At 43.3% G+C, this 27,851-nt stretch overlaps 1 protein-coding gene across 4 annotated transcripts in view; it reads right to left on the minus strand.

Annotated features, from left to right (window-relative positions):
• The window catches only part of FGFRL1 (fibroblast growth factor receptor like 1), a 168,305-nt gene that overhangs the window by 77,228 nt on the left and 63,226 nt on the right, over nucleotides 1-27,851 (minus strand). For all 4 annotated transcript variants that reach the window (XM_027736608.2, XM_039383443.1, XM_027736607.2 and 1 more), the window contains exon 3: nucleotides 8,274-8,546. In XM_027736608.2, coding sequence (XP_027592409.1) covers nucleotides 8,274-8,546 — 273 coding nt within the window. The remainder of the gene's footprint in view (nucleotides 1-8,273; nucleotides 8,547-27,851) is intronic.

Raw genomic sequence — 27,851 nt, forward strand, 5'->3', positions numbered from 1 at the left:
TGCTAAATCCTTCATCCTCAGCCTGTAGCAAGAAGCAGAGGGATGGAGCACAACTTCCAAGGAAAAACTGTCAGGAGTAGGGGAGGACAGTAGTAGCTGTAGGAAAGTTAACAGAAAGATCCTGCTACTTGGAGAAGATAGTCATCTTCGATGGTTGGCAAGATGGTAGACATCTCAAAACTGCTGATACCCAAGTCTGCAATTAGCTTGATGGTTTCTCATTACTTGGGGTGCTAGTAAAAGACTCTTAACTACTATTCTGCAGTCACAGCAGACCTCGACTGGGAATCTACATCATCTTCTGCAAGCCTGCCTTCCACACACGTACGTATCACCTGCTTGGACCAGGGACTGTCTTGGCTTTACTCACAAATGCAGCCATTTCTAAGCATTAGAGATATGTAGATGTGGGCAAATTGTTGGCCATGCACATCAGCATTGCACTGTCAACAGGATAATTCTGCCCATTGGCTGTAACAAAGACAGCTCTGATTAATAAAGTCAGAGGCAAAAGACGTTTTTAGCCTCAGACAAGCTGACGAGAAAAACCCGACGTACACCACAAACTCGTTGGGATCAGAGGCTAATTCTATTAATATCGTTTAACAGAAGGAAGCCATAAATTTCTCAGATCAAACACAGTTTTAACGTCAGCCTGCCTGGTATTGTGTGTTGCTTTCATTCCCAAACAATATTCGTGCAGTAAACGGAGCTGCAGCTCTCTATTTGCATGGGTGTAGCAGCCACTACACACTCCAAAGCATCTGCAAAGGATTGTGGGCTAAATGCATCCATATGTCCTGCATGCCTCGAATTTACACTGGCTGCAGCTCTGGTTTGCTGCAGTCTGCCACAGGATGGAGTACGGGGGGAAATTATATATCCATACACATATGTATGAATTTCATGCTTACATCCATGGAAAAAAATCTCTTCATTTCCTTTAAATTGTGAACAGGTGTTGTCACCTTCTTAACTTGGCTTCTATGTTACAGCTTCATGAGGGGAAAACAGAGATCTACCCGAAACAGTGAGGCTTTTGTTAGCCAGAAAATGATGTATTGATAAGCATATTGTAAAGTTTGTTATAAAATCAAATGAAACTAATAAAACCTAACAAAGATCTTGTAAAAACTGTGGACATTATACAGCATTAGCACTGAGTTACATTATAGATCTGGACTTGGAAGAAACAAGACTGCTGCCTGGTTGTGATATTTTCCAGGGTTTTATACCCATTCACCAAGACCATCAGTCAAACCACTCAGTGCTACGTTTTTGATCAGTCATTTTTAGGATAGTTACAGTTAATACTGGCACTCACATCATCACCTTTTTATAGAGAAATCTTTTCAAGAACAAAATTGTTATGAGCTGTTGTGACATCAGTCTAGTGTAGCAGTCATCAAAATTATGAAAACCATTGAAATTGTTTCTCTGCAGCAATCCAGCAATAGCCACCTTTTCATTTTGGTGTATTTCTTTTTCCTCCTTTCCTCTCCCAGGACAGTGGACATTTTACAGGACTCAACATGCTGTATATATAGGGACAAGGAGTCTGTTGGACTTGGAGTGAGATCCCCCAAATAAGGAGGAAATTAAACATCCCCAAAATTCAGGGGGTAGGAATGCCTGGTTGCATTTAGATTTCTTTTAACATGCTTGTGCTGTCCCTGAGCAACATCAAGCTTGGTCAGGGTGTGTGTCTTTATGCCTACGCTAATAAACACTTGGAAGAAAGAGCCCTTGCTTGGGTGAGGGCATCATTAATCAACCATGAGTCACTTCCAGTGGAAAAGGAGCTTCATTTCCAAGTGAAGAGTTTTTAGCTATGAGCTTGCACCAAGACATGAAAATACATTTTATGTACCAAACATTTCACTGACGCTCATGCCCAGTGCCAGTCTCTTCCCACAGACTGACACACAGGACCCTCACTTGGCAACACCACTAAGACAGGTCTTGTTATGAACCAAAACCATATCTGCACCTCCACAGAGGGTGACCCGGTGGCACCACACCACAAGCTGACAAGGAGTCCTTGTGCAATGATTGCCCTGGGTAGGCCTTGGGTAGGCTCCCCTTTTCTGCTCAGCTCCCAAAGGCCCAAACCAATCTGAGCTTTAATTAGCAACATAACCATTACTAAGCACCAGTGACTATGGCCAGATCCTCATCTGGTGTTAATCACGCTGCGTGTGCACAGGAGGCCACCAACGTAGATCCAGCTGCTGGACTGGGGCCTTAACAAATTAAACACGAGAACTTTGTTACTGTTTATTGTCACAAGGAACTCTTCATTTCCATATAACAACTGACTAATCATCATTAGTCATGATTATGTGTCCTGTGATTGTGTTAATGGTCCTACACTGGATGGACTGCCCTTTGCACTTTGTGTTGAGGTAAATGCACTTAAGACATTTTGCTAACTCCATACCATGACCAGCACAAGCTCTACCACCTTATTCTCAAATGCAAAAACTGCACCTTTTAGTTCTTTTTTTTTAAGTGTTGACTCATTTCAGTTTTTGCTTAGCATTAGCAGACCCTTAGTGCACACATTGCTGACTCAACATTGATTCACATCTTGCTGAGCACATCCCTCTCTGGTCCCCAGAGTTTATTAAGAGGCCAAAACCCAAACATAAATGAATTTGTCATGCTTTTCCAAGATGGCTGGTGGCACCTGACTGGGCTAGAAATGTTTTCTCAGCTTTTGCACTGTAAATGAGTTCTGAGACATGGATTGATGACTTCATTGGAGAAGTGTAATGCAAACCATATTTTACTGTACTTGAATTTTTTTCACACAGTATTTTCTACTACTATGAGCAGAAAAAAGGACATTAGAATAAATATCCATTCAGACATGGCCATGATTTTTTTTTCAGGATACTTATGCTGACTGTTTAAAAAAATGGTTATTTTAATGCAAATTTTTCACACATGCCTGTTATCAAAGAGAGCTGTCTTTGGACAAGCTGTAAAAAAGCATAAAATAGCAGCTGGCTCAGCAGGAAAAAGCTACTTTAAAGATAAATCATCTGATGTCAGGGCAGATTCGCAAAGCAATCTATTGCAACAGACAGACAGCAGACATTAAATAGCAAATTAGTTTGAGATGTCGTTCAAATTCTGAACAGCCCATCAGAGGTTTAGGACAACAGGATGCACTCTTCCTCCTGCTCTCTGTATCAAGACTTTGCTACTCTACAGCCCAAATGGAGGGTCACTCAGAGGGCCAGGCACCAGAGAGAGATATGAACTGGATAGATGACGGATTCTTCACCAAAATCTTCCTCCAAAAACACCAGAAGAAGAGAATAAACAACTGCAGCAGTCGGAGATATAGGGCAAGAAAAAGAAATACTGAAGAAGCTGTTCCTTGGATTTTCACGTTATTTTTCATTTTTTCATTATTTACACGTTATTTTACATTTATTTTTCATGCTGAGATGCACCCAAGCGAGATGTGTCCTTGGCAGTTTACAAACACCAAGTGAAGCAAGAAGGCTACAGTGCAGAGACAATCCCAAACCCTGCTCTTGTTGCTGGTTTGTTGGGGTTTTTTTCTGTGCTACAGAAGGTAATAAGAGTCATGGATGCAGATGTGAAAACAGAGACAGTTTGATCTTTCATCACTTGGTTGAGCAACTGATGCAAGATGAAGTATTTACCAGCAGCACCTGTAGCAATAGCCCTGCATGTTGTAATGCTGGCACACCTTGCAGGATTTGGCCCATAACGCTTCTGCAAGAGAAAAGTCCTCTGTGTTGTGCATTACTGAAAGAGGTCATTGTGCTACAGCATAAATATTTACCTATAGTCCTTCCTACAGCTGTTCACCAACACTTTTCCCTTCCGAAAATGTCCAGACCTCTGGAACTAGGGATACTGTTTATTATTGCAGAAGGAGATGGTTACGGACATTCTCGAGCACTTCCATGTTAGAATACTTTGTTTTCTAAGTTATTTATAAGTCAGGAAAATCTCACCCATTTGGGCTAAGATTTCCCAGGGAGGGCTGACGGCTGGAGTGCGTGATGGCTCCATGTGTGCAACCTCACAGTTTCTCCAAGCTGGTCACAGCTCGACAGAGGCTTCAGTTACACCACCACCTGCTATTTTTTTTCCTGCAGAACATGCCTCCATTCAGCACACAAGGTGGATAGTTTTCAAATAAGGAGTAGCTATTCAACACTTTGTTTCTTCCTCTTTGGCCTTAGGTTTCCTTTTAGAACACGCTGGCAAGGAATTTTTTAATTCTGCAGTAAAGAAACCGCAGGTTTCAACCAAGCATAAACGAAATGATGTTACTTTTCACACCTTTAGGTTATAAATCAGCTCTTCTGAATTGATTCAGCTGCAGAAAAACCCCTTAAAAATAAGATATTCACGGGCATCATTGTACATATAATTTTTTGGGAAGGTACAGCACATTTGTTTTGATGAGCTACACATAATTCCCTAAAATAAGGAACCATTGTACTTAATAACTGCAATGTGATTTAATACTGATTAAAGTTACTCTTCCAGCATTTGTACGTCTGCCTGCAGTGTAATTGGCATCCCAAATCTTGTGGTGAGCCACAAAAACTATTAAGGACAGCTAAGAGAGGAAATTGTAGTTTTGACTTATACTGGTAATCTGCTTTTACTGGCTTACATTTCATGCAGGGGTGTATTAGAGCAGGATTCCTTGGATCTTTGGGATCCAGGCCCTGCAGCCTGAGAAGATGGGGAAATAAGCAGGGCAAAAACCAATTGCTACCATCTGGGTTGGCAAAATCTATGTCTGAGAAGGAAGATCAAAAACGTAATATAAGAGAAAACTCCCTCCCAACAGAGCAGTAGGAAGATGCTAAATTAGGAAGAAAAGGCTTTAGTAAGTGTTATGAAGGAGGAATAGTCTTTTATGGTGAGATTTAAGAGGTTTAGACACAACTCAGAGCCACAGCTCGTATTTTATGTGGTCTTGGCCTAATCACCTGGTCTCTCTTTGTCCTAGTTACCATCTGTAAAATCACTGTAATCCGTCTCACCCGCACTTGCAGACTGAGAAGTTCTCCAGCCAGGCAATGAGTAGGCACATCTACCAGACGTGTAGAGGCAGACCTAAGTCTGCTCTGCTCGTGCACTCAGCTGGCTGGTTGCAAGCAAGATCTGTCCTGAAAGCCTCAAAGCAACATCCAAACAGGCTTCTACCTAAATTATTACATCTCACAGAGTCCAACCATGGAGCTCACCTCTGCCATGTCTGCCCCCCCTCAACAATGTTGGTGGATCCACTGCCCTTTTTACTCTTTTGTAAAATGTCACAATATTTGTTGCTTTTCTGTACCATAATGGAATACAGATGTTAATAAGAGTTAAGATTAATAAGAATTACACAGCACTGAATGCAGGCAGAGAGGTTGAAGACTGGTGAATTTAGTCTCACCTCTCTGTAGGATCTTGGGTAAACCATCACCTTATCCTGCTGCAGCCCACATGTATATAGCACAGGGGTGACAAATCCTTACTTGTCAATGGTGTGGCATAGCTCACTTAAAAGCATACAGCATAACTCCAAAACCTTTCAATAAGCTACTGTATATTTTCCAGATATTATTGATTAAATTTACAGAATGTTATCATGTCAATATGAATTTTATTTTTTTTCAAGTCCCAATGTTTAATGAATCCTTTCATGCTATTCTAGATTTAATATCTTAACCACCTTGCCCATGTCTGACACCTGTGTGGTTTTACATGTTTGCTGTTAGCAGTAAAGCTGGAATAAGAGGTTTTTTTCTCCTTTGAAGGACTGGGAGAATAGAGAGGCCATATGGTTCAAAAAGCCACTCTGCCTAATGAAGTTTGTGCTTTCTGGAGCACAAACAAAAAAGCTCCATCAATTTGATCTTCATTGTCAAAACTGACATGCAGTTGGTTTTAAAAGACTGCCTCCTTCTCAAAAATCAACAAGGGATTGATTTTCTCTCAACCAAAAGCATTTTCGCCAAGATGAACACGAGCATCTGGTCAGTGCATTAAGTGTCTGGGTCCTTTGAAAGAATAAGTCAGTGATACCTTGTGTTTACTTGCAGAGCTTGACAAGAAAGACACAAGGGGAACATTTGTTTTCAGGGGAAACTGTTCTAGTGAAAAGCAATTGGTTTGAAATACCACATGAACACAACAGTACCACTGGAGATGAGGGATGTAAGTAATCCATCAAAAATGGTCTGAGCAAGAAGACTGCACAATGGCACACTGTGAGACAAGGAAGGAAGGTGCAAAAGAGTCTAGGAAGTACTGGTTTTTACAACAGGGATGCATGGAGATGAACGATACCTCAGCCCATATGTCTGCCACACTTTTAGGTTAAAGTTATCCTTCTCTTGGCACTTGGTGATCAATATTTGTTTGCATAGGGCTCCATCTCACACCCACAGAGGCCAGTGGGAGTTTGCCATTTCCTTCCAGAGCTGCCTGACGAGGCTCTAAATAACTAGTGTTTGTGCCCAGGGTTTTTCAGTGCCAAATATAATGAACACTATTGTTCTTAACACAATTAAATTTGATAATCCAATTTCCCTGAGCAACTGAATTGAAGTTTTTGTCTCAATCTTTCCTGAATTCTAGTCCAACTTTTACCCTGTGCCTCCTGGCTTTTCCCTTTCATTTGCTTTGGTTGTGCTACCAGGAATAAGGCAGAGTCTTCTTTGGCTCACAGATGCCTTGATGTCTCTGCCTTGGAATAATGGGATCTAGTTTGGCCTCTGAACTCCATAGAAGATACAGCATGACACAGAAGATCAAAGACTGTGGCAACCTCCACATATTGCAAAAGCACAAGCTGGACTGAAACAGGTTCCTGTACCATTCCTTTCTCCCCACCAAAAAGTCTGGAAAGTACATCCAAAAGGAGTCTGTATAGATGTGACCCTGTATGACTATTTCCACTTCACCATTTTTGTTCAGTGTAGCATAAAGAAATGGGTGAATGTGGCTAAGAAAAAGGTGAACAAGGAAAACAAAATCCCCAAACTATGTAAACAATAAGATGACTTCTGCAGGTCTATCCCACTGATGCTGCAGGAGTCATGTCACCAGAGGGTTTCCCTCATCTGGGCATCTCATTCCAGATAAGATATTTACATTCTGGTTTCTTTCCTATACCCGCTGTGCAGCAAAGTGCATTCTCCAAGAATCACCTTGTTATCGGGTGATAATCCTTCATCAAGCAGCAGTGTTTGCTACATGCTCTGAGTCCACAGCAGCCCTTCTTCTGCAGAGGTGAAGAAGAAGAAATAGAAAAAAACCAGGCCAAGTGCCAACCAGTAGGCAGCTGGAAACTGCCCTGAACTCTGTCCTCATTTCCACTGTCTCACAGAAACAGAACTTTGTAGACCAGATACTTGGAGTGCTGATCATGCAATAGGGTGAGTAAGACACCTGATCTCACACCCTGCTTTGTAACCCTCCCCACTGCTCCCTAAGCATCCTCTAGCATGCTGATTTTCACCCAGCTCTTTCCCTTCTCACAGACAAGGATCAATGAACCTATTTTTGTGGCATCTTCGGCAGAGGAATCTCTGATTACCCTGAAAAGTGTCTTTGGGAGTCTTCAAGAATGCTCAGTCCAGCAAGCGACCCCAAAATCTCACCGCTGGTCCAAGCAAGCCCTTTGAAGATGGTCAAAAGCATTGCCAGTGAACCCATGGTCACTGAGACAGCACCTGAAGCTTTTTTAATCCTGCTTCCATCAAGAGGATTTCTCAGGAGCTGAGCATCCCTGGGTTACATGCCAGCTCTGAGCTTTGTTTCAACCCAAATATTATTATTCCTGAAGACACCATGCTTTGCAAAAGCTCAGTACATGGATCTCCCTGCTGTGCATTTTTATACGGGTGCCTCAACATTTGTTTTGAGAACTATCCTGTTCCAACAGCAAACATAAAGATCAGTGTGACCTCTCCTTATCGCACAGCCTTTCCTGTGTGGAATTCATTGTGATCTGGGCCCTAGTGACTATTGCATCATTTCTGCTTATTTGTAACCTTTGGCACTGCACAATCTTATCTGCCTGCAGCCGGCTGCAGCAGAAGATGTGCAGCAACACAGCCAGCTTTGGCAACCCTCAAACACTGGAAAGGGCCAGTTAAGAGTGGAGGTCAGTAAATGATTAGCAAAGCAAATCTGCAATCACTGACAGCTACGCAGACATCAGCTCGCTCGCTCACCCCACAGCAGGTGAGGCCTGGCTTTTCTCCAGCTCTACTCACCAATTACGATCAGGGTGTAGTTCACGTTGGTGCTGCCGAAGCCGTTGGTGGCTTTGCAAATGTAGGTTCCCGCATCTTCGCTTTCCACCTCCTTGATTTTCAGCCCTTGCTGAAGGATCCGGAACCTTGTCCAGCCGCTGTGGATAGTCCGTCCATCCTTCATCCACATGGTGAGGGGAGGGGGGTCGCCTTCCACCGGGCACAGGAGCTTGATGGTCCTCCCCAGCCTCACGGACTGGCGGTGAATCACTTTATCGGCAATCCTTGGGGGGCCTAAGAAAGAACAGAGAGAGGAAGAGCTGTCATGACTTTTGCCAGTGATACAGCACTGATTCAAAGCCAAGTCATCAGTCAGGCCACTGGCTGCTATACAGAGATACAGTAAGAGGTGCTAACCGAAAATCACTTACAACCAAGGCTAAAAATGCAGGCAATTACAGAGGGATACAACAACAGAGATACTGGTTTGTGCAAGACCTGAAGCTGCAGCCTTGCCATCAGCAGCAGCTCAAGCTAACCACCTAAGGAAGCCTGATTCTCAGGCTCTCCTGCTTTTCCAAAATTTCCAGCATTTTCCTATCGCAAGAAGGAGTCCAATACCCAAACTGTTCCGCTGTATTTGGTAAAGAAATTGTAGTTGTTTCAAATTTAACACCTATCCTGAAGGCAAAATTAGTAACAGGACTGGTACTTAAAACAAAACACTGCCCCCCCCCCAATGTTATAATCCTTTCATGTTGTATGTACAGTAATTCCCTTTAATAGTCACCAGATGGGCTTTATCTGAGACACATAAGCCTGCAGTTGTTGGACACAGAGCATTCAGCAGGTAGTGCTTCACTCAAAGATCCAGTTTAGCCTGACATCTTAACACTGTTTATAGTCCAAAAGAGGATATTTTTATAAATGGCCTTAGCAACCCTGCTGGTTTGACCTGCCTGGCAAATATTTGCTCTTTGCAAAAGGTGATAATTTCATGCAAAGCAGAGTGTCCCTGGAATGCCACAGAGTGAACACACTGCTTACCACATGATAACAGGATGCACTTGGACAGGCCAACATTCAGAAAAGAGAAGTGATAAAGATTCCAACAGTGGGATGGCCCCATAGCTGAATTCCAACCAGAATTCCTTCCTAAGGCTCTGAAAAGTTGAAACAGAGAGCCTTTTTCCTGCATCTGCCTTTTCTGCCGTTTTATTAATTGCACAAGTTCCTCACACAGACTGCAATAGCAATGCTCTTCCCAGAATAGTCTATTAATGGGTGTGATAATAAGTGTCCTGTTCTTGCATAAGGACAAAATGTTTTGCTAAGGATTGCTGATGCTGAGTTGCACCCAAAACCCACAAGATGTTTGTGGGATTTGGAACTGTTCCCTCATATTTTACTCCTGTTTCTAGTTTTTTGCAGGATTGGACCCACAGGGGATAAGCTACAGAGCTCATATTTGCACTTCCTCATGACTAATTCCTATTATTCCAAAGTCTGCCTGATTTTTCCCCAGCATGACTAAGGCAGTACATACAGTACAGCTCATGAATGACTACAGAGCTACTGTCGCAGTTACTCATGTTGAATCGCACCCATAAATTTCACAGCTTTGCTGCTGAACAGAAATGCAGCTCAAGCTGAGAAAAGAGTTGTGAACTAGGTTGAAACTCATTAATGAGTTTAACTGGGTAAATCAATGGGTCTTAGAAACACACAGATTCTGATGAACTTCTGATGACCCAAAGTGGGGATCTTGAGAGCACTTTTTCAGAAAAAGTCAGTCCCTGGCAAAGAGAACACCCACCACTGCACATCTTCTGCAGGGCCCTGTGAGACATCATCTGAGCCAATGGTGTCTTCCCAGACTCCAAGGGAACTGGCAAAACAACCATGAGAAATCCAATCCTGCCTTTCCAAGTCTTTCAAAGCACTCCAAACCACACTGTTAATGTTCTTCACCTTGGGAGACCTCCAACCAACTCTGTGGTTGGAGAGATAATCTCAAGATCCTTCGAATGCTGGTCTGACAGGATTCGAAGGATCTTGAGATTATCTCTCCACACTGCTGAATCTTTTAAAGTGGAAATCCACCCATCAGGAGGGGCCGTGTGTATTTGCTTGGATAAAGTAGAATTCACCAGAATTGGGTGAGGATCCAGCCCCAAACGCAGCTACATTTCCCTACAGGGTGCAGTGTCTTGCTCAGCTCACAGGAGCTGAAATGCCCACAGACTTGTTGAAATTCTGGGTTGGCCTTTGGAGAGGTCCTTTCTGACCCAGAGCCCTACCAAGCCACATCAAATTTTAAGAGTAGCTTCACTGCAATCTGCTTGTGAGCCAGGATACTACTCCATGCATATTCAAATGACAAAAACAGATCTATAATTAGTGCTGGGGAAAAATGTTTGGTGCAGGGCAAGCAGGGACAGTGAGAAAGAGCACCCTCCTCACAGCTTGGAAACCTGCTGTAGCTCCTTCAAAATCCCTTTCCTTCCGACATTCAGGTTGACTCCTGATGAATTTTGAGACCTGGAGGAATCAGATAGTTTCCCAGTCACGTCATGTGCTTCTCTGGGTCAGGCTGCACGAGCAGAGTGGATCTGTCACATGTTTGGGTCAGCAGTAAGCTTGGTCCTCCTAAATGCCATTTTCCTTTGATTGACCTTTCGTTCTGAGGAATTGTTGGATCACTCTCTGTCACAGGATCTATTCGCAGACCTTTATGACATTTAGAAAAGGGTGCGTTTCTTAAAGCCTTTCTGCCTGAAAAGAAAAACACTAGCGCAGCCCTTCATTAGCTCCTTCAGTAACTTTCTTAGTAAGACGAATGAAAGTCTCCCCCACCGTTCTTTCTGCTGTGAATTTTGCCAGATACAGCATGCACTTCTTAGTAGGGTACAGCCCCAGGACAAAGATGCTAAAGCCTTGCTTCTGTTCATTTAGTGCTGTAAATACTCCCATTTTATTACCTATCATCTTTGCATTAATAACTTTCTGCTCAAGCAGTACTGTCTGGAATCAGCACCTTCACATGTGCCAGAGGCTTCAAAGGCCCTGGCAAGCCAGTGGTAGCTGGGCCTCCTAAAGCTGGGCTACAGCAAAAATAAAATGATATCATCACAGATCTCTGTCTCTCTTTCTCATATACAGGCATTCATTGGGTCTTATTTCACTACATATCTGTAGAGCCCTGTCTCAGGACTGCAGCAGTGATGAATGAATGCTTTTCCAGTCAAGACACACTTTGGCGCATCTTGCCACTCTGTGCTGTCTGTTTTTGTAGGGGAGGCAGGGGAGAGGGGGAAGTGTGTTTTGCAGAAAGGCCCTTCTCCAGTATCCCCTGGGCAGCAGGTGCTACTGACACAGAGCTGCCTCGCATGAGGTACCACGGAAATCCCACACTATCCAGGCAACAACATCTTCCCCCTCTGAATCCATTCACTGAGCTGCCCAGCACCGCTCGGGTTCTCCTGGAGATTAATGTCCAGGGTTTCTCTATGCCAGTTCCATCTTTTGCTATATGAACAGAGCAAAAAAGGTGTAGTAAAAACATGCTGAGCCTCTAGTTTCCCACATGCAGCACTGGTACTGATGGGAGCTCCCTAGCTTCCAGAACTGGCCCATAATATGCCAGGGGGTGGCCAGGAGAGCAGAGTGCCCAGTAAGCTCTTCCAAGGCGCTGATTTGGGAGTGTCCCTGGTGTCTGATCCTGCAGGGCTGGGGCACTCACTGTGTGTGCTCACAGCTGAGTGCGGCAGTGTGGGAGCAGAGCCCAGGGCACAGCCCGGGGCCACCGGCTGGATACATTTCTACAGCTGCTTAGAGAGGCAGAATCCCAGGAAAGCACCTGCTGCTTCACCTACAGCTGCTAGTGAGGTAAAAACAGACTGAACCCTGGCTGTTGCTGCTGACTTCCCATCCCTCGCTGCTCTAACGCAGCAGTAAAAGACAGATGAAATTACTCCTCGAGCAGCCACTGTTACAACCTCTGCTGTCCTAGACTCCAGCTTTGTATTGTGTGAGAGCAGAAAAGATCTAATGTATTTTGAGAGCAACACCCTCTGGCTGCTCCCTATAGCACTGCCCTTGCCTTGTTTGTGGGCAGGGCAAGAACTGGAGAGCAATGGCATAAGGGATCATTCTGAAACCTGAAAACATTTTGTTAAATCAGACTGTTAAAATTGTGACTTCGTATATTTACCAATGCAAAATTAATGCTAATATATACCATCTCTCTGGCTGGGGTGGGGATCCTGTGAATTGCCATGTGCTTGCAGCTGTGGGCCAAAGCTCCAGATTGGATCCTTTCAAGACAGAGTAGCAGAAAGCAGTGCTCTCTGGTCCTGAGTGTAAATCCTGGGGAAGGAGTCCCTATGTCATGCTCCCCCTCATTTCTTAACCATTAGGCAGCAATTCTTGAAAACATCAGCCTTTTTAAGTGCTGAGAATCTTCAATCTGTGATGCTCTTGGACATAGAAATTACTTCTTCCAGCATTTTTCCATAGGATGTGGGAGAAAAGGACAAAAGCAAGGCCCTAGGTAGATATTTCATCCAAATTACTGACACATACATTTTCATAGTCAGGGAGTGGGGGGGGAATGGCAAGGAGAGAAAACAGTCACCATTCCTTGCTTTCACTCTTGCAGTTTTTCACCAGGCAAAGGCAGCTCTATAGCCACAGGGCACTTCTTTTAAGCCCCACCACGGAGGAGAGGGCCCAGCTGGCTCCACAGCCTGTGCGAACAGAAGGAGCTCTTACAGTAGGTTAAGCCCCACTTCGACACAAGCCCAGTGGGGGAAGGTTTTCTTCAGCCCCTCTTGTCCTCAACCCAATAGTCTGAGGGAATCATTCCTTAATACTTTGGCTGAGGGGGAAGGGTGGGGTTTGACATCCGCGGATGTGACTTGGGAAGAAGTGACGAGAATGCAGCTGCCTCCCCCCCGTGCTTGGTTGTTATTTTTTTCTCCAAACACAAACTAAATATAACTTTGCCCCATAACATTCAAATCATTTTAGTTACTAGAAGGGATCGTGCCTGGAGTTCCAAGGGCCAGGGTGCAATCAGGCTTAAAATATAATTTAAACAACCCAGAACCTACATTTTCCACCAAGTTATTTTCTTGCTTGTACTTTCCCCATCTGCAAATACATATAAACACACCCAGAAAGAAACCAACAAGCCCAGCCAGATGCCAAGTTTTCTGCTCAAGATCATATAAACTCAGTCAAACATTAACAAGGAAATGCCACGATCACTTCATTTGTTTTAAGTATTTCTGCTCATACACATGGAGACATGTGTGCAGATTTATTTGCCTCATTTACGAATACAAGCAACTGGAATCTCCATTCTGTTCCATTATATAAAAGACAGATCCTACACCTGTCTTACTGAACAGCTGGGCAATTTTCAATTTATATCCACTATCCTACACCACAGAAAAGTCCCACTTGCTGCTCTGCTGCTGACACTGCTTTACTAGCATTCCTGCTCTCTTCCCCAGTGCCTTGGAAGGGATGGTGGTTGCCATTTCTTGCCAAGAGGAGTTATGTAAAACCCAAGAAAACCTCTTTGCTTTAGCAAATAGCTATTTCCGGGAAGCAGCAAAAACAATTTCTAGAGGCGTATTTAAGGCACAACAGTGGAATAGCCTGGAGCTTCCTGTCCATATTTCTCACAGTCAAAAACACACACACATATAATTATATTTTCCTGGACTGCATTGCAAAGTTCATGCACTCGTTCAACTCATACATGTAGTAAACATGATTTACAGCTCTGTGTGAAAACCCTCTAGATATATGGTGTTTTGATAGTGACTCAAACCTAGCACTATAATTTAGTAACACCTAGCAGTGAAAGCTAAATGATTTCCCACTCCACATTCCTAACTTTCCATGAACCCCTTTTTAGTGCTAACCTGGGGAGGAGATACTGCTTCTACAATTGTTTGGACTTTGCCTTGCTATTCCTTCAACTAAACTGCACACTAACGTCAGGTTTCACATATGGTGAACGCACCAGCACTGACCCACGTCCTATGAGACCATTTGCCATCATACAGTTCAAAGTGAACTTTATTAACACATTAAACATAATTACAAAGAGGAAATTCCAAGGAAGGTCAACAAGCCTGGACAGTTTCTTGGAATGGAAAGTAATTTATAATATCCACATACTGAATTGTAAAGTTTATAAAGAAGTTAAATAAGTTTTAAGAGCCCCATGGGTTATGTATATTTTATTATTTAATACCAAACACATTCACTTTCCATGTCGATAAGATTTCTTTTGAAGTGCTGTGTTAGCAAATTAGCAAAGTCATTTACCAAGAAGCACCCAAACAACCCATCAACACATGCGTGGAATTAGCATCACGGGCTGAGGTACCACAGGCAGTGTGTGTCCTACAAGGAGAATACAGCCAAGCAGAGAAATCGTTCATTACAATAGTGAGATGAAGGAATTGGACAAGCATCACCAACCAAACTGCTCGTTTAGTGTGAACATAATCTCTTACACCAACGCTTGAGGCAACATTTGGCCTTCACCACACTCATCACTTTAAAACCCGAACCTCCAAAGTCCTTAGTGCAAGGGTGGTACACAGCAAAATTGATTTCTTTCACCTTTCCCATGCTTCAAAACGAACATAGCTGGAAAGGACCACCTAAAAGCCATGCTTGAAACATGCAGCCAGAGTTGCCTAACTGGGGTATTCACTACTACAAAGCTGGGCTGGACAACTCCCACTTACAGGGGAGGTTTAACCCTTTCTACAATAGTTTAACCCTCTCTTCAAGACCAACATGAGGATTATACACTCACACTCCCTGCACATTATTATTACCATTATTTGTATTGGCATTCCAGCTGTAATGATGGATCAATGGATGGAGGCCTCTCTACGCTAAGGGCTGGACAAACACTACCAAGGAGCAAATCCCACAGGGAAGGGCTTACAAAGCAAGGATGGCACATGAGTAGGTGTTCCTGAAAGAGGGGAATTCTTGGCTCTCTGCACAGTTGGAAGCCATTAAATGGAGAGCAGAACTGATAAAAATGCTTTTTGAGAGAGATAAAAGGATGAATGTGTTGCCCATGTATCCCATTAACTAATGGAATAAGCAGTTCAAAGGACTGGTGAATCCAACCTCTTTTCATATTTTCAAAACAAAACAGTTTGCATTTCCAAAAGGTATGCATCAGCCAAGTGAAGTAGGGGTCAGCGTAGGGGTAACTGGTCCAAATGCTTTGGTATGTGACATGAGGAGATGAGATTAGATGAGCTAATGGGTCCTGCTTGGCTTGAAAACATAGGCGCCCACAGACAAAAACAATGCTTATCAAAAACAATCAAAAGATTAAAGAAAAAACCAACAGCATCTCTGTAGAACAAAGACTCCTAGCGAGGAACACAAAAACACCACAAGTATTTGCTGACCAGCCCCGACGGCTGGTCAGGCTTAGATTTTGAAGCAGAGGACTGTTTGCAGGAGCAGTCTCTAGTCTTGGGCTGTGTGGCTGAGCCAGACAAACTGATGGAGAAAACAGCCTTGTGGATCCATTTTACAGCAAGTGAAGTGCCATATTTTCTGTTTCTTCCCTACCTCTGTGGTAGGAGCTGCTTTCCTGATGAAATGGATATTTATTGATAGCACAAGAAGTGCTTGCCATATTTTTACATGAGTAATAACTAGCCCCTTGGGTGAAGGCTGCCAGTAAATTTCCTACTCTAGATGTTCCAAAACTAAGAAAAATAGAATATTTGGGAACATGTTCCATTTAATTAAGTGCCCCGCATACACATTTCACTGACATTTAATAAAATAGTTATTGTATGTTAAACAATTGGCACTTGATTATTGCATAGATTTATTGCAGTTCAACAACAGCAGATGAGATACATATCTCTTACGTGGTTTTTAAATCCTTTGAGCATATGTTTTCAATAATCAGTTGGTATTTATTTAACATGAAATTACCATCTTATTAAATTAAATGTGTATGGGTGACATTCAATTTCAATTGTTGCCGAACATTTTTTCAGCAGCAAAAAAGAGTAACATTATCCCTTAGGTTTTGAGGTAGCAAACGCAAAGGAGAGTTAGGATTACTTCAAATTACTTTTGAAGAAACAGACTTAATATGCTAGAAGGTTTCTCCAATAGTGTGGAAGAAAAGATATTATTTATTGTTTCTTAAGTGCTGCCAGTGGGTTTAGTGTGAGCCAAAAGAGAGGACTAACATTTCTGCCCTAAGGCTAAAATTATCCTGATGGCGCAGTTCACGTATGCAGTTCAATGGGTAACCAGAAGACTTTCTTTAGAGAAAAGTACAACGAAGGTGTGTTGGCACACATACCCACACAATCTGCCTTTTCCATTCCCATTCAAGAAGGCAAGCCCATCTGAATAATGGCATTCCTAATTTGAAGAGCATTTTTTTTCAAAAGAAATGGCCTTAAAATACGTTTTCAAGGTTCTAAAATTAATTTATTTTTATTTTTTTTTAGCCTCCTGCTTCCAGGAAGAACAAACTGCCTAATTCTGGAAGAAAGCTAGAAATCCTCTGGCTTGAGGGAGGGGAAGAGGATCCAGAACCCAACTGAAAATCCTGCCCCATAACCCGAACCTGCTGTCTCCAAAACTACCCCAAACCCCCGAGCATCTCCACCACAGGTCACACAAGGGACCATTCCTGCCAACATAAGGCATTTGTTTGCTTCCCATAATGTCTGGGAAACAATCCAGTCAGGCAGCCCTGAGCTACCTTCTGGGGTGAATCTACCATAATTTTAACATAAATATGATTGTACTATGCACTTCCAACTGCTTCCCAATCATGCAAATCCTGCTTCACAACCCCAGTGGATTTCCCAGCCAAATTGCTTACCATCTCCAAGACTTTCAGTAAAAGAAACCAGATACTCTGCAAATCTCAGTTTAATGCACTTCTTGTGTATCAGAACTCCCCTTCGAGCCGCCGATTGCAATCACACTCCAAACCCCAAAGCTCCAAAGACAGGCATTTAGTCTGAGCCAACCTGCTCCAATTTTTGTCCCCTTCTTTTCCCTCCTGCCTGCATGCAGTATTTTGTCACCTATCCATTTTATTTGAACAGCTCCTAGAAAACAGGATGCCCAAGTTCACTTTTGGTGACACAGATTCCCCTTGAACTTTGGTTGTCAATATTTAACCCAGTCTAAGCACCGTGCAAGGTTTAATAAGTAATTAGCCATTTCCCTTACAGACAGATGCTCGTGTGAGCACTGTGCAGGCAGGAAATTGTAAGTGTCATTGTTTATGTCTGCAGGAAAACAGAAACCACGATGGTTGACTCCGTGCCATATGCAGGAACGATGTGAACGAAGACCTTTAAACAGTTGGTTTGCCTTCCTGCTGGTCCACAGTGGCAACTTCAGCTGTACACTGAGACAAGAGCCTTCTCATTTGTATCCAAGGATTCAGTTTTTCTCAAAATACTCTTAAAAATATTTTTAAACAGATTTTTCTCTAAGGGATGAAATTGGAAAAGACTTTAAACTCTTCCAAAGGCAATTGCCTTTGCCAATACCCAGGATGGAAAAGGTGTGATTAAGTGCACTGAGGGCTCAGAAAAAAAACATCTTGAACACTCACTCTCGAACACAAAACACGGTCAAAATATCCATAAGCCTTCTGCTGTTGGGAAATCATCAGTGCCCTGCATGGGAAGGCTGCTCTTAGCCCTCTCTTGGCTCTGGCCTTGTCACTGGGGGCTTCTAAGTTTGGCCACCACAAAAGCGTGGTAACAACTGTTTGAGGGTGACCACAAAGAGATAAACATTGTGGTATTTAAGAACTGAAGATATTTTTGGAGGCTTCTCTAGAACAGAAGGCATTTCTAGCTGAATGGCTGCAGAGTAGGCTTGGTACGGAGTGGCATAAATGTTTTTCCATCAGAAAATTACATTTTTGTCAAGAACTAAGACTTTACCTGGTTTTTTTTTTCCAATACTCCCCCTTTCAGCTTGAGAAACCTTTTGTGTAATAATTTTGCCAAATCAAAATTAAACACATGCAAACTAAAAAGTTGTGATTTTAAAAGTGTCTTGATTAAGCAATAGTAATATTTTTTTAATTGGTTGCTGTATCCCTAAAATGTGAAAACGGTTTTGAATTTGGGCAGAAATAAACTAACATACATATACATATACACGTATGCATATATATATATATAGATACACACACACACACATATATATATAACTTGTCTTGCTCCAAAAGAAAAATGCAGTGAGGCAACTCCTTAGACAGCAGTATTTTAAAGTTCTGCCTGAAACCATTTACTATTCCCACCAAAACGTCCAGTTCATGGTAGGTGTGATGGGAGCTGGCTCTTTCCAGCTCTCTCCAAATTAACTGTCGTCATAAAGGTCTACCTTAAATTTGCCCACATCAGTGTCTTAATTAATTTGGACTAGAGGTGTGCTTTAAGATGAACTTTTTGATCTTCCCCACCAATTATACTTTGCTTCACATCATGAAGCTGTTTTGGTGCACATGGGCTGAGTGGCTTTTGTATGAAATTGAGCTGCAAGGGGGGTTCTAGTTCAGATGAGCATTTAGTTCTGAAGTGAAATACTCCTCTGAAATGGGGGTGCCAGGTCCTTAACACCAAATGCTTTGCTTTACAGATCCAATCTTACCAAAGCCAATCAGCTGCTAATGTAGACAGTCAGCAATTAATTGCTAGCTGGGTCCCTGGTAAAACAACAGCAGAAGCTGTGCTCTTGCATTTCCATTAATGAGCATTCAATCTACACGACCAGACTGGAGCTGATCCAAAATAAACTCCCAAAATGCCTTTAGTGTGAACATCACCTCCTCAGCACCAAATATTTCACTTTAAAGATTTTTTCCTGTTGTGCCACTCTACAGGCTAACTTGGACACACCTGTACATCTCTTCCAGGAAGGGAAAAGCCCTAAATGCACTTTAAAATAAAGTTTTTACAAGGCTGAGTCAGTGAAAACTTACATTTAAACTCAAGAGACACCATGTCTCCTGCATATAAAAACAGGGAAACCATCACTGAATTCTTATAGCATTCACATCTGGTTCCTGCTCCCCAGACACTGAAGCACACATTACCTGATGTAAAAACAAAAGATACCTGTGTGTATTGGCAGGAGAAAGGACTTCTTAATGCATGAAACCCTCACACCTGCAGAATATTGTCAGATCTTGCATAGGAAACAGCTCCAGGCCATACCCAAAGGAAAGTAGTAACACTTTCTTCAAACGGATGGACTCTGAATGCCACAGCACAGCATTAAAACATGCAATGATGCCTGCACAAATCTGTGCACAAGTGACCTTCTGGCTGTGAAGCTTGTTTTGTCTCTGGCACAGTCTGAGGGCTGAGCTGGTGCCTTGGACAGGGGGTAGTGCAGGTTTCTGCAACCTGCCTGCACTTGGGACAACTTCAAACAGATCCACTTCCTCTGCTCCTCCTCTTCTACATGATGGTTTGCTCACAACAACAATAGCGCACTCTTACGTGGCTTTATTAGCTTTACTGTCAGGAGACAGTGAAGACTTGTTGTTCTGTTAGACTTACTATGTCCAATTGCACCACCTGGGATTGCCAGAGGCTTTGCTGTAAAGTTCTAGGACTGTTCAGCTACTGAAATCAGATAGAATCAGTGCATTTAATCTGCTATGTCCAAAGCTTTGCTGCACCCCTTGATGCTCAAAAGCTGCTTCACTTCATATGGAAGAAGGTATTCCTCCTGTACCTCTACTGCACACCAGTGTGGTATGTCTCAGGATGAGTGATATTCCCAACCCAGCACCTAACAGTGGTTCTATTCTGCCAAAATTGAAACATTGAAAATAAATATCTAAAATATAAACCCATTTAAACTCCCCAAGCTATTCAAAGGATTTGGAAATACTTCTCCTTTGCTGAAGATCCCATTATTGCCTGTCTTTGATCTCTATACATCTGCATGAGTACATCATGATCGTGCTAATTATTATTTGATACACAAGCAAACTACCAACACCCTGTTTGTAGCACAGCCTGTTGCTTTATTCGAGCTGCCCAAATCTCAGCAGCTACAGAGCCTATGGGAGTTCTGCTGACACCGACTGCTCCGCGATTTCAAATGACGCCATTCCACTGGCGGGCTACGCAGTGGTATGTAACATCATATCCATCAGGTAGATAGAGCTACACTGGAATATCAATTAATGTGCAATCCTATTACCTCAGTGTCTGGTAATGTACAGCCCCAGCTACCCTCCTGCAAGTGTGCACAGGGGGAGAAATCTGGAGAGCGCAGCAGCTCTCCAGGAAAAGCCGCGCATGGAGAAATGTCTCGTTGTGTGATTACAGAGCTGCTGCACATCCCTCCGCGCACGTGCGGGTACCAGCACACGCACAGAGCATCAGCTGTCAGCAGGAATTCCTGACTGCAGACTAAACCATTGCCACAGTCTGTCTGCTCAGTCTGTCCTGGTCGGTGCACATCTGAGCAACTTGTCCACTCGCATAAATGTTTCTGAGCTTCTCCGCTCATGGAAATAGGAGGTTTTACTGTTGCAGTGATCTGAACTTGTTCTTGAGGGAAGCCATGGCAGAAATCACTCTGTGCTGCTCACTGGCCTTTCCAAGAGAGGAGTCAAGAGGTCAAAACCCAAGGTCAGAAAAAAGCAGACACACGCTGTACCTGAGGCTGGAGAAATCAGCACGCTCCTAATCAGTCACTAATCCCCTAATCTTTATTGCATGTAAATTCCAATCCCTTCCCAATGGTTGTGCCATGGTATTCTTCAATCTGATTACAGTGAAACCCCATTGGAAGACTCATCGATAAAAGATGGAAATGTGTAAAATCAATTTGCTGTATATCACAAACAGCACTGCACATCCCTTCAGGGATCAAAGAACCTCCATCAAATAGCAACAAATAAGGGGCTGTTAAAAACGCTTCTTATCTAATAGTGGATGTGATTATTTGACAAAAGACAAAATTCACTTCCGAAGGGAGAACAGTGCTGTATTGTTTTACAGACAGTAGAGGATCAGTTGGTGAGTAAGGCAGAAAAGGCAACGTACAAAAGGCCGTCATTTAAGGCCATGCTTTAAAAGCAAGAGGGCAGAAGACAAGAGGAACTAGATGCACTCAGACTCACAATTTACTGGCAGGAGTTCAAACTCAGCCAGCAATCTCAGCTTTACCTCCAGAAGGTACAGAAGGAGAACTGTTGGCAGGGAACAGCTGGTCAATGAATTTGTCATTTGGCATTTATCTTGATATGAAGCAATAATCATTGGTAAGACTGAGCAAAACTCTCCAGATTTTGGTCCTGAGCTCAATCAAGCTTTGCCTGAAGTGCCTTCATCCATAGGATCCACAGCTCTGGTCCCCTGGGAACAGCCTCCATTATTGCTAACTACAGCAGTTCTTGGTGTTGAAAACAATGAAAAACTGATAATACTTATAAAAAATAAAATACCTTGGCAGGATCTCACTCTCATGTCACTTTCCTACAGTGAGTAGAAGGGAAGCCAAAGCGTCCTTCGTGTAATTCACCAGAAGACAGAGAAAAATACTAATTTAAAACAAAGTAGAGGCCAATCTGACTCCTGTGTTTCATCCATTGAGGGGAATTTGCCAGCATTCATAATTCTGTTTTTCAAATCTTATGATATTAGGCGCTTGTTTCTTACTGTCTCTTTTCTGAGGGCATAATCCTGAAGGAGACTCTCCAGTTTATTTGAACATGAAAGGAAATTTGTGACCTTTGCGATCGTGGGGAATCACTAAATGCTCTAAAAACAGGAAGCAAATAAATAAAATCCAATTTGTTGTAACATTCATGCTATTTAAGCCAGACTACTGGTTTTCTGGGGTTTGACCCAGGAGTGTTGAACGTGCAGGATTAGTAATGTGAGTGTTTCCCACGGAAGTGTCCCATGTTATTTATTTGAGCATCTTTATGACATGCATTTACAAAAAGTTACACTGGCTGTGAGATCCAATAACTGTAGGATCTAAAATAGCTTATGCTCCATTCACCCTAGAGCAGGTGTCTCTCCTAGAAAAACTGGCACAGTACAATCAACAGGGAGCTGGCTCATATTCCCAGATGTTTGTCATTATGGGAAGGAGGGAGCAAAAGGGACGTTTGGGTCAATAAAACCACACTGCTACTCTTGCAGCACCTACAGTCCAAGAGGGACTTCAGTAGCTCAGCTCTGCCATTGATAAAAGTTTTACAAGACCTCTGCTCCAAACAGCCCTGAAATCAAAGGTCTGTTTACTTAGCCTTTGCTTGCTGGGCTTTAGGATAGTGCAAGGAAGATCAAAGGAGGGACCTCGTTTAACATGTCCAAGTACACAACCAGCAAGTCTGTTTATATTGGATTCCTACACACTGAGAGTGCCGCTGTCTGTCAACACTTCAGGCTCATTTTCAGCAATATTGGGTGAGGAGGGAAATATTCAGAAAGGCCCCACAGATTTCGGTCCTGCTGAAACAGAAGTGAAAGTCAGAGCAGGGAGTTCTGCTTGTAACTGTGACTACCGAGGTCAAACACAAACTCCTTGAGGGAAAAAGAAACCTTCACAGGTCAGAGACCTCTGGTCTCTGCTGAAGTGTTACACCATTAAAATGCAGCTAAAGTCTGCATGAAAAGCTGGACAAGACAATTCTGGTTCTGCATTATTTGGGTGCCACCTATTTTTACTGGCAATGCACAGCAAGGCTGAGGTAGTTGGTTTGGCACTGGTAAGGGATGACACCCCAAGCACCTAACATACAGAAAGAGGTGCAACAGCAATTCACTCTTCCTGCAGTCTCCCACTGACACCTGTACAAGCCCACACTGGGGATGGGGCAGTGTGCAATGACAGACCATTTATTAGCAAAGCTTAGTTTTCAACGGCCCTGCATTCTGTAGCTTTATTTCCCAGTGTCTATTAGGGGGCAAGAAGCTGATGACTTATTAATTTATTTATGTGCTCATTTGTTGCTTCTGCATTAATTGTCTCTCTATTTAGAAAATTCATCCAGGTATTTAGAAGAGGCTGAAGCCATGATCTTTGCCCCAGGCATGGAGGCAGTGGGATTTTTTTTTTTTTTGCAGCCCTATTACAATCACTGTCGTCTACATGACTTCTCAGTTCCAAAAATTTTGAATTCAGTATCTCTCACATCAGTCCTCAAACAATGTGTGTGAAATTGGCTTATAGGCTTAAAAGCTATTGGAAAGGATGGAGATGGATCAACCCTCAAAAAATGTTACCACACGAATCTCATCTCTTTAGGAAACCAGTGTAAAGACCCCAGACACAGAGAGGTATGGAAAGAGCTCTCAAACAGGAGACAGGTGGTATTTAACTTTGGAAATAGAGCGCTTTCTTTGAAAGATTTATCTGAAGATATAATCCCCATCTGATATCACAGCAGAACAGCAGAACCTCCATTAGTCAATCAAATGACAAAAGTTGGGATGGATCCACTTTATGCTGATTTCTTTTACTTTTTTTGGTGCTTCTGTAAAAGTTTCCTAGAAAAACCTTCTCATGTTCTGATCAGTGTTGCTCAGAAGAAATAGAAACCCAGGACATGCAGAAGTCTGTAACCAGTGTTAGGAAACCAAGTCTCCCAACAGACAGCTGTTTCTGGAGGTGCCTCCTGCAGATGCCCTACATCTCCCTCTGAAATACCCAAAAAGACCATGGGCAGCATCAAGGCACTGGATTGTGCAACCCATAGATGAGCCAGCAGAGGACTGTGATTCAAAATAGATGATATATACTATTCCTCCATCTCCCACATGCTTTGACCTCAGATCACCTTTATTTCACTAGATGAGAAATTGAGACATTTTTTGAAAAGCATTGCATACGTGCTTTGAGATTCTCAGTTGATGGAACCCTGAGTGGCACTCCTGGGGCAGAAATGGAGCCATTTGGTCTGAATTAGACCAGTCTGTCATTTGCTTTAGGAAAACAAAACATACAACTCACAACCAAACCAACAGTTACTACAGCTGTGACCAGACAGGAACCAGCAACATCATTCCCACAGCAACACAGTGTACACGCACCTTATTCCCACTGCTGTCCAGGCTTAGGGCAAAATTGCTTCAGCCCTAACTCCCCATCTGAGCATGCCATTTCCAAGTGGTTCTGTCCCAGGTTAACTCTCTTGCACTGATGGGAGGAGCCCATGTAGGAATGAGAGACAAAATAATACCTGCTGCTTCTTCCCTTGGCTTCAAAGAGGAGTAAAACCTTATAAGGTAAAAATATGTACAGAGCATGTGGAAAATCCCACACGAACTGTGGGCTGGAGGAACCCCATTAAGTCTCGGTCCCATCTTGAAAACAGAGACAAATAAAAGGAAAGGTTAAGACAGTCTCTTAGGTCCTTGATAGTCAGATAGCAAGGGCCACACAAGGTACCAAAGTGCCACAACTGCACAAAGTTGGGGACACCTTCCTTCTTGGGGTGCTGTGAAGACACACATCAGATTGCCAGGCCCCCTGCGATCACGGGGGTGCAAATGGAGACCTAGATGGATATACAAGTCCCAAGACTCACCAAAGAATCTTCACTGTTTTGCAGGGGAGATATCTTCCCTAACAAGACAATACAGCCAGCTTTGCTCCACTTTATTCCACTGCCTCTAGTCAAAATCTTCATCTACACTCCTAAACTGTTCCCTCCCCCTCCTCCTGGCTCCAGTATCCAATCCCTTCATACACTTGCAGACAGTTATTGTCCCCTCAGGTGTCACTTAGCGGAGCTACACACATATTTAACAAGCAGCTCTTTTAATCTTCTCACATAAATCAGTCCCCCCAGTTGTCTGATCCGATCATCCAGGCCTGTCTCTCTCTGTCCGGACGAAAACCTTGTCTGTCTCCCTGACATCTCCTGGATGTTGAGCTGTCAGCTCAAGCTCAGAGCTCTTAATCTTCCTCCCCCTTCCCATCTCCTTCCTTAATTATTGCGGACACCACTACTGTCCCGCCTGTCGCTCAGGCCCACAGCCCAAGTGTTATTTTTTACTCTGCTCTCCCTCTAGATCTTCCCATCCTGGCTCAGACCTTTAGCCAGAGTCTTTCTGCAGCTTGTTGATAAGCCCAGCCCTGACTGTCCATCCACTCACTTGCAGTTTGCATCCAGACTCCTGTCATATTTCATCATGACTCCTCTGCTCCAGCCTTGGCAAAACACACTCTTGCCTCATCCATATTAATCTTTTTCCAGGCACTGGTCTGGCCACCTCCACTTCTCTTTGCATCTACCTCTCCCTTTCCCTGCCACACCAAACAGCTGCTACTTCTCTTCACTTGTCAAGGCTCCTCCTGGCCTCTTCCCACTCACTGTTCTATCACCTCTTCCCTACCAGAGGTCCACCCTCTTCCAGCTGTACCAGAATCTAGGCTCTCTCTTCACTTTTTACATTTTTCAAAGAAAATATAAGTGCTTTCTGCCAGGCTGCCTGCCTTGTGTGGGAGCAGCTCCCCCTTGGCATTGGCTGAGACACTCGGCTCTCTCCCTGCACATGGCTCCTTAAAGCTTTCCTGCACCGAGTACCCACCGTGAGCAGCTAAGCCTGGCACCTCTGCAGGTCCTTATGGACAGCACCATCAAACAGCTTTAAACTAAAAGAGGAGAGATTTAGATTAGATGTTAGGAATAAATTCTTTGCTCAGAGGGTAGGGATGAACTGGAACAGGTTGCTCAGAGCAGCTGTGGATACCCCATCCTTGGATGTGTTCAAGGCCAAGTCGGACAGGGCTTGGAGTGACCTGGTCCAGTGGAAGGTGTCTCTGCCCATGGCAGGGGCATTGGAACTAAATGACCTTTGAGGTTCCTTCCAACCCAAATCATTCTCTGATTCTGTGATTCTATGCTGCTTTGCTCCACCCATCTCTCTTTCTTCCTGCCATCAACCTTCATCTCACACCCCCAGGTAGCTCTTTGGGCACAGCCTTCTTGCTGTGTCCAAACACTTTGCACAGTGGGGTGAAGGTCCTGAGCACAGCAGTGACACACACAAATCATGCTAATCACAACAGCCTCACTAGCACCTCTCTGCTGATTATCCTCATTTCTGCATCCACAGCATTAACATATAATTGCATTTTAACAAGCTTCATTAGCACACTGCTTAGGTAAAGCTTAACACAGCCCAAGCACCCTCATGGTGCTTTTTTCTGCACCAAGAAACCTCATGGTGCTTTTTTCTGCTCAATATAATTTTCAAGGCTTCCGTAACCTGATTTGTTAGGAATAACCTCAGGGCTGTAAAGCTTTTCTTCTGCCATCCAGCAATTAAGGAATAATTTGTCACGGAGCAAGTCAAGCTGCAGGGCAGGAAAGCCCTGTGCAATACAATGAAGCTGTGTAAACCCTAGCCCCCAGTGCAGGAATGAAGTGAGCATCCCTCCTCTCCTTCTTCATTAGCTGGGAGCTGGTGCTCGGGTCCTGTAAATTCTGCACAGTAATTCAGCAAGTAATGCAATTCTGGATACAGGCAGAGAAATGCCTGTATGGACCCTGCCGGGGTACACTAACTGTGGCTCTGCCCCTCCTGCACTTTTTTTGGACATTGTGCAGAAAGGTAAAGAGCCAGCTGCCAACCCATACTGTTGGCATGAGCTGTATAATGGAATAGGATTAAGAAATGGGCTGCAAAGGTTTTTTAAACAAGTTTTATGAAGCTCCAAAGGATAACTGAAACTCCATCATTTTTTAAAAGATACCTACCCTGGGAAGAAAAATGTTAGTAACTTAAAAATACGACAAAAGGAGCAAAGGTAGGTGATGAGTTTGCAACACTCTGGATGCCTTGAACTGACCTAATTTGTGCACACCGGCATCCATAACAGGCATGAAACACAGAACCTTGGACAGACCAGGGCAAACTGTGGTGCATCCAGGACTGGATCAGGATGTGACCTTGGGCAGCAGCTCCCAAGGGACACACTCCACATTTCAAACAGTTTATGGTCTCCTAATTGTTCATGTACCCACTGACAGATGCAAACACATACATGGAGGAGAAACCAGTCTCACATTAGAAAGAAAGAAGGGAAAGCTCGTACATCTATTGAGTATGACGAGTATTTCTGTCTGGCTAAACCTTTGCTAGTTTTAATACTTTCTCCAGTTATCTGAGTCACATAAAAGTCAAACTCTTTCTCAAGCATTCCTGGAAAGACGCTTCCTGTTTTGGTGATGGAGGGAGGGTATTTTTAAATAAAAAATGATCTGACTATGCTGACTGCGTATAATGCCCAGTCACAAAACCAGAAGTAGTTTTGCAGATGGAAGTTGTTACCTGATTTTTTTTCCTTAACATCCATAGTAGCCAGATTAAGGAACTGCTTGCGAACCTCAGTCTTTGTTTCCAAAACCATATGTATGAACAGCGTGGCAGGAATAGAAAGCTCTAGAATATCAACTGCTACACAGCCCCAGACAGCTGTCTGTGAAAGCAGAAAACATGGGGTTAATGGTTCTTTTATACTTTTCTTTTAGGACTTGCAGACAACTGAGGACTGGTA

Source organism: Pipra filicauda, unplaced genomic scaffold, assembly GCF_003945595.2.
Source record: "Pipra filicauda isolate LSUMZ 115617 unplaced genomic scaffold, ASM394559v2 scaffold30_size5312502_pilon, whole genome shotgun sequence".
NCBI lineage: Eukaryota > Metazoa > Chordata > Aves > Passeriformes > Pipridae > Pipra > Pipra filicauda.